General features: G+C 40.2%; 1 protein-coding gene across 4 annotated transcripts; it reads left to right on the plus strand.

The window, feature by feature from the left end:
- Positions 1–5,150: 5,150 nt before the first annotated feature.
- Positions 5,151–15,217, plus strand: LOC115765251 (furin-like protease 2). Of its 4 annotated transcripts, none has more exons than XM_030708727.1 (17): positions 5,151–5,213; positions 6,925–7,941; positions 8,426–8,530; positions 8,628–8,703; positions 8,782–8,903; positions 9,457–9,591; positions 9,655–9,814; positions 10,528–10,831; positions 10,901–12,076; positions 12,530–12,717; positions 12,790–12,946; positions 13,013–13,287; positions 13,359–13,641; positions 13,708–13,907; positions 13,970–14,260; positions 14,324–14,541; positions 14,619–15,217. In XM_030708727.1, the coding sequence occupies exons 2-17, from the start codon at positions 7,081–7,083 to the stop codon at positions 15,021–15,023; spliced, it is 4,956 nt and encodes a 1,651-aa protein (XP_030564587.1). In that variant the 5' UTR covers positions 5,151–5,213; positions 6,925–7,080; the 3' UTR covers positions 15,024–15,217. The 4 variants fall into 4 exon arrangements, with proteins under 4 accessions (XP_030564587.1, XP_030564588.1, XP_030564585.1 ...); XM_030708728.1 differs by having other exon boundaries at positions 8,782–8,894; XM_030708725.1 differs by having other exon boundaries at positions 8,628–8,903.
- The last annotated feature ends 300 nt before the right edge of the window (positions 15,218–15,517 follow it).

The following is a 15,517-nucleotide window of genomic DNA, read 5'->3' on the forward strand; positions in this document are numbered from 1 at the left end:
TCTTTTACAATTATGTTTCGTATATTTTTTTAACCAAAGCCCTGTTTCACTTTATATTTCATATATATATATTTCTATATTATTAAATCGCAGCAATTTGCGATTCTATTACTTAAAAACAATAAGTAAATAATAGCATAATCATGCTTTATGAGCATAATATTTTCTTTGATGGGGGGAATCTGAAAAGTCTATAAATTGATTTGGGAAATTTACCAAATCGACACGAAAAGTCAACCTGATGCTACTTTTCAAGACTTAAAAAACACTCTATATGCCAAACGATTGGAAGAATCTTATATAGAATGCAAAGTGGATTTTGAATATTACAATAATTGTATATTAACTGAAATATTAATAAGTGCAGCTAATTTGTAACAAATCAAGTTGGCTTCGTGCCATTGCTCGTTTTTTAAATAATATACTTAAGATTTTTATAAATATTTCTGTGGCAGCGGCAAGCAGCAAAGCCAGCGACTTTTTGAAACAATTTATGGTTGGGAATATGGGGGCGTGATTTATTGATTATTAAGTTCAAAGGTTTTCATGTTCTTAATATTATTAATATGAGCTATGAAAACAAGGACTTGGGCATTGAAGAAGGGAAGGGGTGTCAAGAAAATGATGGGAATATAATAACGGGCAAATAACATTTGTTGGGGAATTACGAATATATGCAACTATGTAAGTTTCTTTTTTACGATTAAGTTTGGAGCAAGTATTCCAACAGAGAACTGGGCGGCATTAACGCTCTCTCTATAACTATGATGTGCAGCTGTACAGGCGTTCGCCACAACAGAGAAGGGGGTGTAGTACACATCCCAGCAAAAAGATATATTAATTACTTGGAATCAATAACCGACTAGCAAAAGGTATGTACGCAATTCGGTTCGCAATTCTTATGTGCCACAAATTAACACTGGGCCGGGAGTGCTGACATATGTTCATGTGTGTCTAGAAACTTTTGAATGAATTTATTTGTGTTTACCCTTGCCCTTGCAGAGAGTCTTCGAACTATGTGGAATATGCAGCATCCAAGTCTTTAAATGTATTTATTTCTGTTGTCTGTTTAATCTCTGTATTTGAATACTGTGCCTGCATTATAAACACTCAAAAACAAAAACATAAAAAGTCTGAGTAGTACTTCACAAAGTACAGAACGGTCGAGTATGTGTGTGAATTCTAATGAGTATTTAAATTTGCTGAATTTGAATGCAACGAACTTCAGGCCGCATTCGTTCGAATAAAGAAGAGCCGAATCCATGAATGTCAATTGTGTTCCGAATATGTAGAATCAATTAGGTTTCGATAAGTAAATTAAATAGTTATTGACAAACATAATAAAGACTCGATTCACATGTGAAAACGAATCGAGCAATTGCTTCGAGCTGTGGACCGAACCTCTGAAAATAGGTTTGTTGCAGCTTTTCATTAGAAGTGCATTATGTATTTAAAGGATTGAAAAATCGGCTAGAATATCAAATATCTTTTTCTTTTGCCGCTCGTTTCATAAAGCATAAAGCATTTTAGCTCGCCTTTCCACATCATTACCGAAAATCGGTTTCCAGTCTGCAAGGGTATTTGATTTTCGGCTTGCCGATTATCTCAATTTCCTTCTTGCTCAAAACGTAGCTTTCTTTTTGCAGATGTTTGTCGCGTAACTCGCGCACACAACGCTTTCAGCGGAATTATACGATAATTAAAATATTGCAGTTCTAGTCTCAAGTAATTGAATTTCTCCTTAATTACATTAAAAAAAGAAAACATTTGCTTGAGCTAGTGAATACTATTAACTGCGATATCATTGATGTGTTTATAAGAAAGCTATATCACTTATCAATTTCTCCAGCTTCTATTTTTGGTAACCTCCATATATATATAGATATATATGTATATAGCCTACCTTATTTGAATAACAGTTGAGTACTTGATTTCGTCTCCACTTGAGTGACTTTTGCAGCATATTGAGAAACAAAAAAAAACAGAAGAGAAATTCTGTCACCTTATCGACCAGATATGGTAAAAACATCTTGGTTTTTAAGCTGATTCCTGTACAAGTTCTCATAACGGATAACGATTGGGGCAAACGTTAAAATATATCAGATATTAATTAGAATTCGTGCATTATATACTAAAAATATCGATTACCATTAATATTGAGAGCTTCAAAAGTGTGATCGTCTATTTGTAAATTCTGGATTTCGGAGCTACAAACAACTGAAACACACATGAATTTCGAACGGATTCGGAATTTGGCATCCTTAGCTTCTACAACAACACAAACTATCATGATATATGCAAAGCAAGTATTATAACCCAACATGGTGACTGATCCGTCTATCCCAGATTTGTATAATTCCAAAACTAATCGTTATTTGCCTTGCACCTCTACACACACACACACACACACACACACACACACACACACACACACACACACACACACACACACACACACACACACACACACACACACACACACACACACACACACACACACACACACACACACACACACACACACACACACACACACACACACACACACACACACACACACACACACACACACACACCACACACACACACACACACACACACACACACACACACACACACACACACACACACACACACACACACACACACACACACACACACACACACACACACACACACACACACACACACACACACACACACACACACACACACACACACACACACACACACACACACACACACACACACACACACACACACACACACACACACACACACACACACACACACACACACACACACTCACTCACACACTCACACACTCACACACACACACACACACACACACACACACACACACACACACACACACACACACACACACACACACACACACACACACACACACACACACACACACACACACACACACACACATACACCTGAGCTATACGCAAGCAACTGGGGTTTTTAGAAAAAGTTATTCTGGATGGAACCCCTCGTCTGTGCTTTATGTAGTCTTAAAAGTCCATTGTAATTACTGGCAGCTGCACTCCATTGTCTTTGGAAAATGGCAAAATATAATTCTCCATGCGCTTCCTTTTAATATTATTATAGTTTAACAGTCCAATCGCATTCAACTTTAATTCTAATTTATACCATACTTTGGATGTTCTTGATGGAAAGAATGCCCAATGATAAAAACAAAAATAAAAACGGTTTTCGTAGTCGTTTTTCTTCTTCTGTTTTTGTCTTTGGCTTAATTGATACTATCTATCCTGGCCCTCACTATCCTTTTCAATACACGATCTGTCCTCTATGAAAAGTATGCAAGGATATCGAAAAATATGCAAATTCTGTTTATGCAGAACGTCGCCAAATGTTTGTGCGCGATTTTATATATATGTATATGTATATATACTAAGATTCTTGGAATTGGCTGATTCTATTGATTTCTATGTTTACAGGAACTGAAAAGCGTGGACAGATCGCTTGGATCAGCGAGGATAGCCAGGACGACAGACAGGAAGCAATGCGCCTTCATGGACATTTTAGGTTTCATGTTTGCTGATGCAAGCAAACAATTATTGAATCCTTCAAACATTGAAAATAAAACTCTGATATATTATACCAAATGCAACTGAAAGCCGTTTATTTACTTGTGTTTTGCAATAAATGGTTTTCTAGCCATGTTCCACGCTTTTCAGGAACCCAAAGCCACAAGATTCCCCAAGCCAAGTTGCGAATTTCAAGACGACGGAAGCGGATTGATGAAACTGGCACACAGACCCCATAAACAAAACCGTATTTCAATTGCTACCGGCGCCGTCAATGGATGCTGGCCACAAAAGGAAACTCAAACTGATCGCAAATGTGACGCAATTCAATCACGCTTAACTATCTGCACTGCTCTCCCCTACACATGTAATACGTACATACACATACATGTGCAGAAAAAAACATGCATATATGTACATTGCGATGGTGTGCTGTGCTGTGCTGTGCTTAGTTTAAACCGCACTACCGCTTTAATTGTTTTTTTTTTTTTTTTTTTTAGTTTCATCGTTCGATGCTCGTAGAGGAGAATGAGTGTGAAACGGGATGCTCTCTGAGCGCATGCATACATACATACATATGCATGTATCTATTTACGCCTGTTTTTGCGGGCGTGCGCGCTTTGGCCGTGACTGATATTAACGGCTGGCAGCAGGTAACAAAATGAAACAACAATATTAAGATGGTTACCATACATAAAATATTATATAAATAATGTGCCAAATATGCATAACATGGGTGTCTTATCAGCAGCACCCGCTATGGGTCAGCTCATAACATTCATTCGATAACAATCGGATGCGCAACATCAAATCAGCTGTGCACAGGATGTACCACTTTGGAACAAGGACAATTTTGTGTCACCCTGTGCACCGCCACCTCAAACCTGCGTGCATGCACCCACAAATGTTAAATGTTAATTTATTAACGATTGTACAATATACATCCATTAATAAATAGGTGTTTAAAGTTATTAATATTTATTTGTGTACATTTGGCAAACAAAAAAAAAACTCAATTCGCTAACGTGTATCTTGTTTGGCCAGTAAAAAAAACCTTGCTTAGCAGACGCTACCTCTTTGAATGTCAGCTCTGAGAGAGATAGAGGCATACGCATACGTATGTATGTGTGCACATCTTCATATGCATGTGTATAGGTAAGTTGGCTTTGAGCTGCATACGAAACATGTCTTATATTTGTTAGTATATATGTGCCTTCATACATGCATATATGTATGTATATCTATAAGTGTACATGTATTGAAAAATATGTACATACGTAATACTAATTAGTTTGGATTTTGTTACAGCACGGTTGCGTGTTATGTTTTGCATTTTATTTTGTTTTGAAAGCTCAAAGCTGTGCTTTCATGAGTATTAACGCACGAACAGCCGTACATACATACATACATACATACATGCATACATATTTACGTACTTACGTACTACCACTAGCTCAAGTCGAGTCGAGTGAGCAGAGATAGTCAACGCTATACGAATGTATGTAGGTACGTTTCATACTCATGAACGTATCGATGTACATATGTATTAACTTCAAAATAAAGTTCAGTTTAAGCTGGAGCGCAGTCGAGGTTGCGTCGTTTGTTCGTTCGGTCGGTCCGCTCCGTTCCGTTCCGTTCGGTTAGTTCCTCATGGTAAGCACGTTCTCCTTCAGTGGTGTTGATAAACTACTTTTGGTTAAATAAAAAGACATTTAACAAAGTGACTGGAACATAAACTCATACATACATTTATAATATGTATGTATAAATGCATTTATGCTACATTGTTTGAATACACATGCGGATGTCTGTGAAAAAGCGATGTATGTATGTATGCTATACGTAAATGTGTATATACTTAATGGTGCAAATACATTTTTACACATACATACATGCATACAGCCAAATGCAGTGCCAACTATTACGCGCTTACATATGTACATATAATTAGGAGTTGTTCATCTATGTATGTATGCTTGTATGTGTACACTGTGCACGACTCACCCACACTTACATACATATGTATGCTATTGCTATTGCAACTTGATTTATTCATTTTTTTATTTTTTAGTGCGATATATTTTACTGTACATATGTCAGTAAAAAAAAAAAATCAGTGATTAAGTGCTGGCAAAAATGAACGTGTGTGAATTTATAATAAAAGAAAACAAATACATGAGCATGTTTTGAACTATTAGCACATGCATACATACTCATGTATATATTCATGATTTGTTGCTGTTTAAACGAATGGCACAGTGAAATAGAAACCGGAATCGGAATCAATATGTAATATGGTTTATTCCCATAATTGTTTGTATGTATGTATGCACAAAGTACTTGTTTCAATTGCGATACATCAAAATGCATGTATACACATGCATATGCACACTCAGACGTGCCTGCATGTATATACATATGTATATGCATGCGTTTTATATGTATAGAGCATAATGTTGACACCCCAGAAAATCAAATAATCAATAATAATAAAAAACGTATTTTATTGAAAATTGAAATAAATCAATTACGTATTACATGCCTGGACGTGTACAATCGTATATACGTTAATACATATGTATGTACGTAATGTACCTGGCTTCAACTTGACTCTTTTTCTTCATAAAAGAAGAATAATACGGAATTTGCATATGTACCTACATTCATGCATATACATACATACATACATATATGTATGATGATCATCATTAAGTGGGAATTTATCTGTAAAATGGTGAAACAAAAAACAAACAATGAATATTATATGTAGATATATTTATACATACGTTCAAATAGTTAAAGTCGCATTCGAATTTTTTTTATCTTGTTTACATACGGCTTTCAATTGGGAAGCACCACACACATACATATATGTGTATGCATGTGCATATCATGTATGCATGCATGTATACGCATGTGTTATTTATCTGTATGCATTTACAGATCACGAGCTGGGGAATCACTTAATGGAATTGAATATGTTCTTAGTGTACATTGTTGGTTGTAATTATATTCGAAATTGATTGACACAAAAATGTTAACGAATGCTGCTTTCAGAAGAATTGAATAAATAAAAAGTGTTCTCGGCAAATCAAATCTAAGAGGCCAAAAGCCATGATACTCTATGTAAAACCGTTTGCTTGTGTGTGTGTGTTGGAGCGTGAATCACGTTTCCGGCGACTGATATTGGTTTTGTTGTTTATTTAATTTAATTTAATTTTTATTTTTTTAACAACTAAAAGCGGTAAAAAGATCTTCAATCAGGGGGTGGGGGTCAGGTGAAGGTGCGTTCGTTTAACTTTAAATGGAAAATGGCCCAAGCAGACCGCATGATGACTAATTGTATATCTATTGATTAATGCAGATAATCCAAAAAGGCAGTTATACCTATGAAGATACATGAAATCTGGAGGACAGACACACACACACACCTACACACAGAATAGAAAGGCCGTGCAGGAGATTCAGGAAGCTGTCTCCATACAAATACAAATAAAAACAGAGCCGAACAGAGTTAAATATGCTTGATATAGGCATTGGCAAAAGAACCGTCGAATTACCATTTATTGTGGAGCGTACGTGTACTGATTGCGCCAACGACAACAACAACAACAACAACAACAACAACAACAACCTGCGGCCAGAAGCAGAAGCAGACGCAGAAGCATATAGATCAGTGGCAGTGGCAACATCGAGATCAACATTTCCCCATCTATCGTCTAGCATCACCTGCTGCAAATTGTCAACGCCAACAGTTAAGCCGGGCAAAGGGACGGCCAGCAGATGCCATCCATATGCAAAACTCAATAGAAGAATCTACTTATGCGAATGTAATCGAATGGCAACAAGCTGTATATATTTTGTATTAGTTTTAGCGATTTTAAGTCTAAGAAATACTAGTGCTGCTTTTCATAATAATATTACAAATAATTCTAATAATAATTATTATAATAATAACAATATCGAAAGCGTAAGCAAAACTCAACATTCTGCTGGAATACTCCGTATTAACGAGAGCGCCAGTGAATTCTCCCCAATCAACAACTACTCGAAATATCAACAATACAGTAAAACAGAACTAACTGGGAATCGTAAAAGTAAACACCCAGCCCTGATCATCGCTGAGACTGACTCCGAGGCTAGTAATACTCACAACAACAACACCAACAACAACAACAACACTAAAGCCAGCGCGAAGAAGCAAACGGAGAAGAACGTTGAACAGACTGAGAAGCATCATTTAGACGATATTGAAATATTTGGTGCGTATAGCATACCCGACGATCCCATCTATACAAATGAGTTTGCCGTGCATATACCTGCTGGCAAATATGTGGCAGATAGCATAGCTGGCAAGTACGGCTTCACCAATAAGGGACAGGTACATGAACAATAACCAAAAAACAACAAAATAATAATAATGATAAATGAAAATGAAAATGAACGAAACTGTTCAATTCGGTAAGCCGAAGATTAAATACCCTTGCAGACAAAGACGCAGAACAGTGTATATTCGTTTAATATTTGGGGATAGTTCCTATCGAAGGTATATGATTTAAAAGTCCGTTGTTAATCAAATGGGGTGGGCGTCATATGTGAGTTTGGCTCACTTATTTTCAAAATCAAACACAATCCCAACCAACTATGGAAGCTATATGATATCTTTGCTCGATCTGTCCGACCCAGACTCAAGTACGTTTATACAAATAGTGCGAGACTTCTTTGCAGACAGTTCAATTTAGTTGTTATCTCTGCAAGGGTTGAAAATTAAAGAATACTTGAACATTCACATCAATTGAATTAATTGGTATGGAGTTGTTGGTACATGCATTAGCACTCATAATTGTTAACATTATCTTTCACAGATTGGCGCCCTTGACGACTATTATCTGTTTCAGCATCATCGTGTGTCAAAGCGTTCGCTTCGTTCGAGTCGCAAACATCACAGTGCCTTAAAGTCAGAGTTCGAGGTGAGTGGATAGCCAGCGGACACCTTGATTTATGGTGTCTGACCTTCAATGTTTTGGTTAATGACCCGCTTGATTGACGTTTGCTTTGCTTTTTCAGGTTAAATGGCTGCAGCAGCAACACGAGAAGATCCGCCGAAAACGGGATGGCCCCTATCAAGACATACCCACCTACAGTCCGTACAATATTTTGCGCCAGACTAATGACTACCTTATCGATCCGCATACGCATACGCATTTTTCATATTCCCCAGACCCTGTGCTAACATCATCTGTGGTGGGAACCCATTCGCCGCGCCTCGAGTACCGCGACGTCACCTCGCACCTCATATTCTCCGATCCGTTGTTTAAGGAACAGTGGTATTTGGTGAGTAAAGTATGTAATCATGCCGTCTTTCATCTTATCTGTATGTGCATTATCGATATCCCATGTGCGGCTACCCCCAATGCTGTTTGCACTTGATCAAAATTCATGCATGTGTTGTGCCAAGGTTTTAAAGAAAATCAAAGTGAATTCTTTCTTTCATTCTTTCTTCACTACAATACAAGTTCCCAAGTTATCGATGAGCTTAAGCATACTAGATCTGCGCGGGCAGAAGGCGGACTTGCATTGAAAATATTCATGTCCAATTCTTATGGCCTCCCAGAACGACAAGTTCATATAGACGGAAAGGTGGACGGCTTTTGTTCTGCCGTTCTGCCTGTTAAATACCTAAAATGTTGATCAAATGCAATCCATTTAGCGCATGGGTATCGATGTGAACATATGCATTACACACACATACACACATTGTCTTTCCCGAGGCGAGATCAATAAGGAAGCGCATCCATTGATCATTGAGTCCTTCACTTGACCCCTTGAAAGCCACTTTGAAAACAATCAGCTACAAGTTAATACATATGTATTTTAATGATGAATTCTTTTATAGAATGGCGGAGCTAAGGATGGCCTTGACATGAATATTGGTCCTGCCTGGCAGAAGGGCTACACTGGCAAAGGTGTCGTCGTGTCCATTCTAGATGACGGAATTCAAACCAACCATCCGGATCTGGCTCAAAATTATGTATGTGCAAAATGTGTACTTAAACTATTATAATTTATTTTATAATTGAAATGAAACTTGTAGGATCCAGATGCTTCCTTTGATATTAATGGCAACGATTCAGATCCAACGCCGCAGGACAACGGTGACAATAAGCACGGCACAAGATGCGCTGGTGAAGTGGCTGCGGTCGCCTTTAACAACTACTGCGGAGTGGGTGTGGCATATAATGCCAGCATTGGTGGTAAGCATAGTTAGCAGCAATTGGTATTACCACGGACAGAAGAGCACGAGTATGATCAGGATTATGGCGAATATAGCCTCTCAAAATGGACGGCTGCAGACGATCTAAACGACATAGCTCCCGAGTTAACTAGACAACTAGTGACCAGGATCGCTTTCCAGGCTTGGGCTTAGTAGCCAGTTCTATTCAAAAGTTAGGTTGATAATCATATTAAGAAAAACAGGAATATTAACTCTAGCAATAATAATAAAACGAAGGAATCGCTGTCTTCGACACGCCAAGTAAATACCATATGATGGTGAGATAGTGTTGCCCGAAATAGCCTAGTTTGCTTAAAATATCTTGAAAAACTTTTCAAATTTTTCTTGCCATAAAATAGTAATCCAATGTGGATTAGCTTGTGCTTGTGGTCCGATGAGGCCAACTCTGGTATATATGTACATGTGATGTCTGCTAGAAAAGTTTCGTGAAGATTTCTTGAAAGCTGAGAGACTAGTTCGCATAGAAACAGACAGGCGGACATTACTTTTTCGACTCGGCTAACCAGGAACATATTTCCTGACCATATTATAATGGGCATAGTTGTGATCTTCAATGGTCTCAGCCGTAAGAGCATTGGCAGAGATCTTGTACATACGTAATCTTACATTCTTAATCGCACATCGTCGATGTCATATGTATGCATATGGATACATTAATATCTTGGTTTGCAGGTGTTCGCATGTTGGATGGCAAAGTCAATGATGTGGTTGAGGCACAGGCTTTGAGTTTGAATCCATCGCACATCGACATATACAGTGCATCTTGGGGTCCAGAGGATGACGGCTCCACGGTCGATGGGCCCGGTCCATTAGCACGTCGTGCCTTTATCTATGGCGTAACCAGCGGCCGTCAAGGCAAGGGCTCCATTTTTGTGTGGGCCTCTGGCAACGGTGGCCGTTATACTGACTCGTGTAACTGCGATGGTTATACCAATTCCATTTTCACGCTTTCCATATCGAGCGCCACGCAAGCTGGGTAAGCGGTTCAGCATACGAGCTGGAATGGCTATGTATATAATTGACTTATCCACATTTTACATTTCAGCTTTAAGCCCTGGTATTTGGAAGAGTGTTCCTCCACGCTGGCCACAACGTACAGCTCGGGAACGCCGGGACATGACAAGAGCGTGGCCACGGTAGACATGGACGGACGCCTGCGACCCGATCACATTTGCACGGTGGAGCACACTGGCACATCGGCATCAGCGCCGCTAGCGGCCGGTATATGCGCTCTGGCGCTTGAGGCCAACCCGGGTATAACATGGCGCGATATGCAATATCTGGTGGTGTACACATCGCGACCGGGCCCACTCGAAAAGGAGAGCGGGTGGACGCTGAACGGCGTAAAGCGCAAGTATAGCCATAAGTTTGGTTACGGTTTGATGGATGCGGGTGCTATGGTTGCCCTTGCTGAACAGTGGAATTCGGTGCCGCCGCAGCACATATGCAAATCGCGGGAGAACAATGAGGATCGTAAAATTGAAGGAGCCTACGGCTACACTCTGGCGACGCACATGGACGTAAATGGCTGCGCCGGCACCATCAATGAGGTGCGCTATTTGGAACATGTCCAGTGCCGTATCACATTACGTTTCTTTCCGCGCGGCAATCTGCGTATTTTGCTCACCTCGCCCATGGGCACAACGAGTACGTTGCTTTTCGAGCGGCCGCGTGACATTGTTAAATCCAACTTTGATGACTGGCCGTTCCTCAGTGTACACTACTGGGGCGAAAAGGCCGAGGGTCGTTGGACACTGCAGGTGATCAACGGCGGTCGTCGTCGCGTCAATCAGCCAGGCATTCTATCCAAATGGCAGCTGATCTTCTATGGCACCTCAACGCAACCCATGCGACTCAAATCGGAGCTGCTGAATACGCAACTACGCAACAGTCCCATTGCGAACAATCCGTTTATCTTCTCATCGGCCTCCAATATCGGCCAGCCGGCCAACGAAGGTGGCAACTTTAACACGGACAATTTTGCCAGCTATCTTAACTACCAAAACATATTCAGTAGCGCCGGTTCCAGTCCAGAGGTGGCAACTGCAACGTTAGACGGACACAATGTGTCGACCACAACAGCTGCTCAGCTATCGAACGCACTTCCCAACGGAGACAACAAGCTCATACTATATTCCTGTGATGCCGAGTGCGATTCCCTTGGCTGCTACGGCCGTGGACCCACACAGTGTGTGGCATGCAGCCATTATCGTTTGGATAAGTAAGCGAACTATACAAATTGTCACCCTTGCCTTAATGTAATTGCAGATCTCTCTTTAATTGTATTGATTAACATTTCAAGTTATAATGCTGCAACAGTTATGTTCCCATTAGAAAGGGACCTGATGTATACCTATATATATTCTTGATCAGCCCAAAGAGTCAAATTGATCTAATCAGGTCCGTCTGCCCTTATAAAGGTCTCCGAGGGTGCTTCTCAGTTTTAGACATGTAGATTTAAACTTGTGAAATTCAAAAAAGATGTATACTAACTTCTCCAATAATGTTCTATACTTTTGGATGGATATTTGCAAATGCTGAGCATCCTAGCTCTTAACCAGGCTATCCATCAGCACAATAAGTCTGATAGAGTATTGAAATTTCGGCATGCAAAATGTACATGTTTCTTATCGCCCACTTATTGCTTGATATTGTTTAACATTTGCATGTGCAGCACCTGCGTTAGTCGTTGCCCGCCGCGCTCTTTTCCAAATCAAGTGGGCATATGCTGGCCATGCCATGATTCCTGCGAAACGTGCGCAGGAGCTGGACCGGACAGCTGCCTCACATGCGCGCCAGCACACTTGCATGTTACTGATCTCGCCGTTTGTCTGCAAGTTTGTCCCGACGGTTACTTTGAAGGTGGGTGTGAGCGGCAGCAACTGCTGCATTAAATACCGCTGACAGTTGCTAATATTGTTGCCTTCTCTATAGATGTGAAGAATAGGACATGTGTGCCATGTGAGCCGAACTGTGCATCGTGTCAGGACCGCCCCGAGTACTGCACCAGCTGTGATCATCATCTCGTTATGCATGAAAACAAATGCTATTCAGCTTGTCCCTTGAACACATTCGAAACGGAGGAGAACAAGTAAGATCGGCACGACTTGAATGTTGGGCATTATAATATATGTATTTCTTGTTGCATCACTTGCAGATGCACCTACTGTCACTCCTCGTGCGCTACATGCAACGGAGCTACCGAAAATAATTGCATTACTTGCCGCCCCAGCCGCTATGCCTGGCAGAACAAATGCCTAAACAACTGTCCCGATGGTTTCTATGCTGATAAAAAGCGGTTGGAGTGCCTGCCGTGCCATGAGGGCTGCAAGTCGTGCAGTAGCAATGGTATCTGTACGGAATGTCTACCCAACTGGACGCTCAACAAGAAGGACAAATGCATTGTAGCCGGCAGTGAAAGTTGCTTTGAATGTAGGTTTAATGTGTTTCGACTAGTATCTAAAGATGTTTCTTACCCCGTTTATATTCCTTGTTAAATGCAGCGGAGTACTATAGCCAAAGTGAGGGCAAATGCAATCCATGTCATGACTCCTGCGAGACCTGCAACGGACCAATGTCTTCCAATTGTCTGTCTTGTCATCAGAATCGCTTGCTAGAGCAGAGCAGCTGCGTGAGTGGCTGCCAAGACGGTTTCTACATGGAAACGGGCGTATGTACGCCATGTTTACATACCTGCACCCAGTGCGTATCCCGCACCAATTGCAGCAACTGTTCCAAGGGCCTCGAACTGCAGAACGGCGAGTGTCGCACAACGTGCGCCGATGGGTAACTGACACAATATACAACAGAATGAATGAAACATTTACCACAAGTAATCCATCTTTAATGCAGTTACTACAGCGATCGCGGTATCTGTGCCAAGTGTTATCTCAGTTGCCACACGTGCAGCGGACCGCGTCGTAATCAGTGCGTGCATTGTCCGGCTGGCTGGCAGCTGGCAGCGGGCGAATGCCATCCGGAATGCCCCGAGGGATTTTACAAATCGGATTTCGGCTGTCAGAAATGTCATCACTATTGCAAGACCTGCAACGGTTGGTTGTGCCATGTTCATGTATAAGAACGAATTATAATCGAAAATGCATGTATATTATAGGTGCTGGTCCACTGGCGTGCTCATCGTGCCCCACACACTTTATGCTCGATGGCGGCCTTTGCATGGAATGCTTGAGTTCCCAGTACTATGATACAACAACACAGACGTGCAAGAGCTGCCACGATTCGTGCCGGTCGTGTTTTGGGCCCGGTCAGTACTCGTGTAAGGCATGCGCTCCTCCGCTTCATTTGGATCAATTGAATAGCCAATGCGTGCCCTGCTGTCAGAATAAAAGCGCTGGCGATAATGAAACTGGATCTGAGAACTGTTGTCATTGCGACAAGGACACAGGTAGACATTATTAATAAAATGTGGTTTAGTTGCTTTAACAGCTGTACTTTAATTTGATTTCAGGTGAATGTAAGACTGTCTCAACAGCTGGCAAGCGCCGCACTGTGGTGGGATCCGACAGTATTTTTAGAAACATGGATCGAGCAGCAATTACCGACGAGGGCAACAGTGGCTCATTTGCCTTGCGTCTCGACTCACCACTGACTGCAATCACAGCAATTGCGGTTGCCATCTGTTTATTAATCATAACTATATTCTCCATAATATTTGCCGTTCTACAGGTAAACAATTTTCTTTTACTCTGTCACTCTTTATACAACCAAATCTGACTCCTACTATGTTCTTTATTCAATTGTAGCGCAATAGTAATCATGTATCGAGGAATTCGGTTCGGTATAGGAAAATAATAAGCAGATCGGGTGGTCGGAAAAGCGATCCGAGCAATGAAGCTAGATTTATATTCAATGTGGGTGACGACGGCGACGATACGGAAGATAATACGGATGATGATTTGGATGTCCACACTAGGGCTATTAAGAAGGTCGTCTACGAACCCAATGGTCAAATGAATGGAAACGAATTTTTTATTAAAAGTACAAATGATATTGATGCGGTCGAGTTTCATTGTAAAGGTGCGGGTGTGAATAAATCAAAATTCGATACCCAACGCAATGCAAACACAAACCACACCGAATGTAGCAGTCCCACGTATATGAATCAGGCAACCACTAGCGGAATGAATAGTAAGATTGTTCATAGCTGATTCATTGATAAATTGAATGTGAATGCACCAATAGCAACAATTGCAACAACAGCAACACCAACACCAACAACTTTGATCCTGAATTTCTTGCTCTGGACTAGTAAATTTTAACCTTACTTGAGGAATATAGCGAATCGAAATATTTAACATCCGAAATGATAAAAATTTATATGTGATTGTGAATTGTTTTTATATATATATATATTTGTAAATTTAATGTTTGTATTAAATTTTTATGAAAAATGTTATGTCAAGTTGAACAAAAATATGTTTTTTTTTCTCTTTATTTTTTTGTACTTATCCTGTGCAACAGGAGCCGTTTTGAAAGGAACTTGGTATGGGTATATGCATGTACATATGCATAAGTATGTAGAGTATGACGATGTTAGAGTATGTAAATGCAGATGCAAATGCAAATGAGTGACAATTTCTTATGATATTCACTTTATTTTGAATATTTTTTTAAGTATCAATAGAAAACAAAAATGCTTTCA

Source organism: Drosophila novamexicana, unplaced genomic scaffold (genome assembly GCF_003285875.2).
Source record: "Drosophila novamexicana strain 15010-1031.04,08,12 unplaced genomic scaffold, DnovRS2.1 tig00000960-arrow-arrow-pilon, whole genome shotgun sequence".
In the NCBI taxonomy this organism is placed as follows: domain Eukaryota; kingdom Metazoa; phylum Arthropoda; class Insecta; order Diptera; family Drosophilidae; genus Drosophila; species Drosophila novamexicana.

Excerpts from the sequence above, each read along its gene's own strand:
- LOC115765251 (XM_030708725.1), top strand. The coding sequence starts at position 7,081 with ATGCTTGATATAGGCATTGGCAAAAGAACCGTCGAATTACCATTTATT. Across the intron at positions 8,531-8,627 it reads CCTTAAAGTCAGAGTTCGAG|GTTAAATGGCTGCAGCAGCA; the intron begins GTGAGTGGATAG and ends TTGCTTTTTCAG. Across the intron at positions 12,947-13,012 it reads TTCGAAACGGAGGAGAACAA|ATGCACCTACTGTCACTCCT; the intron begins GTAAGATCGGCA and ends CATCACTTGCAG.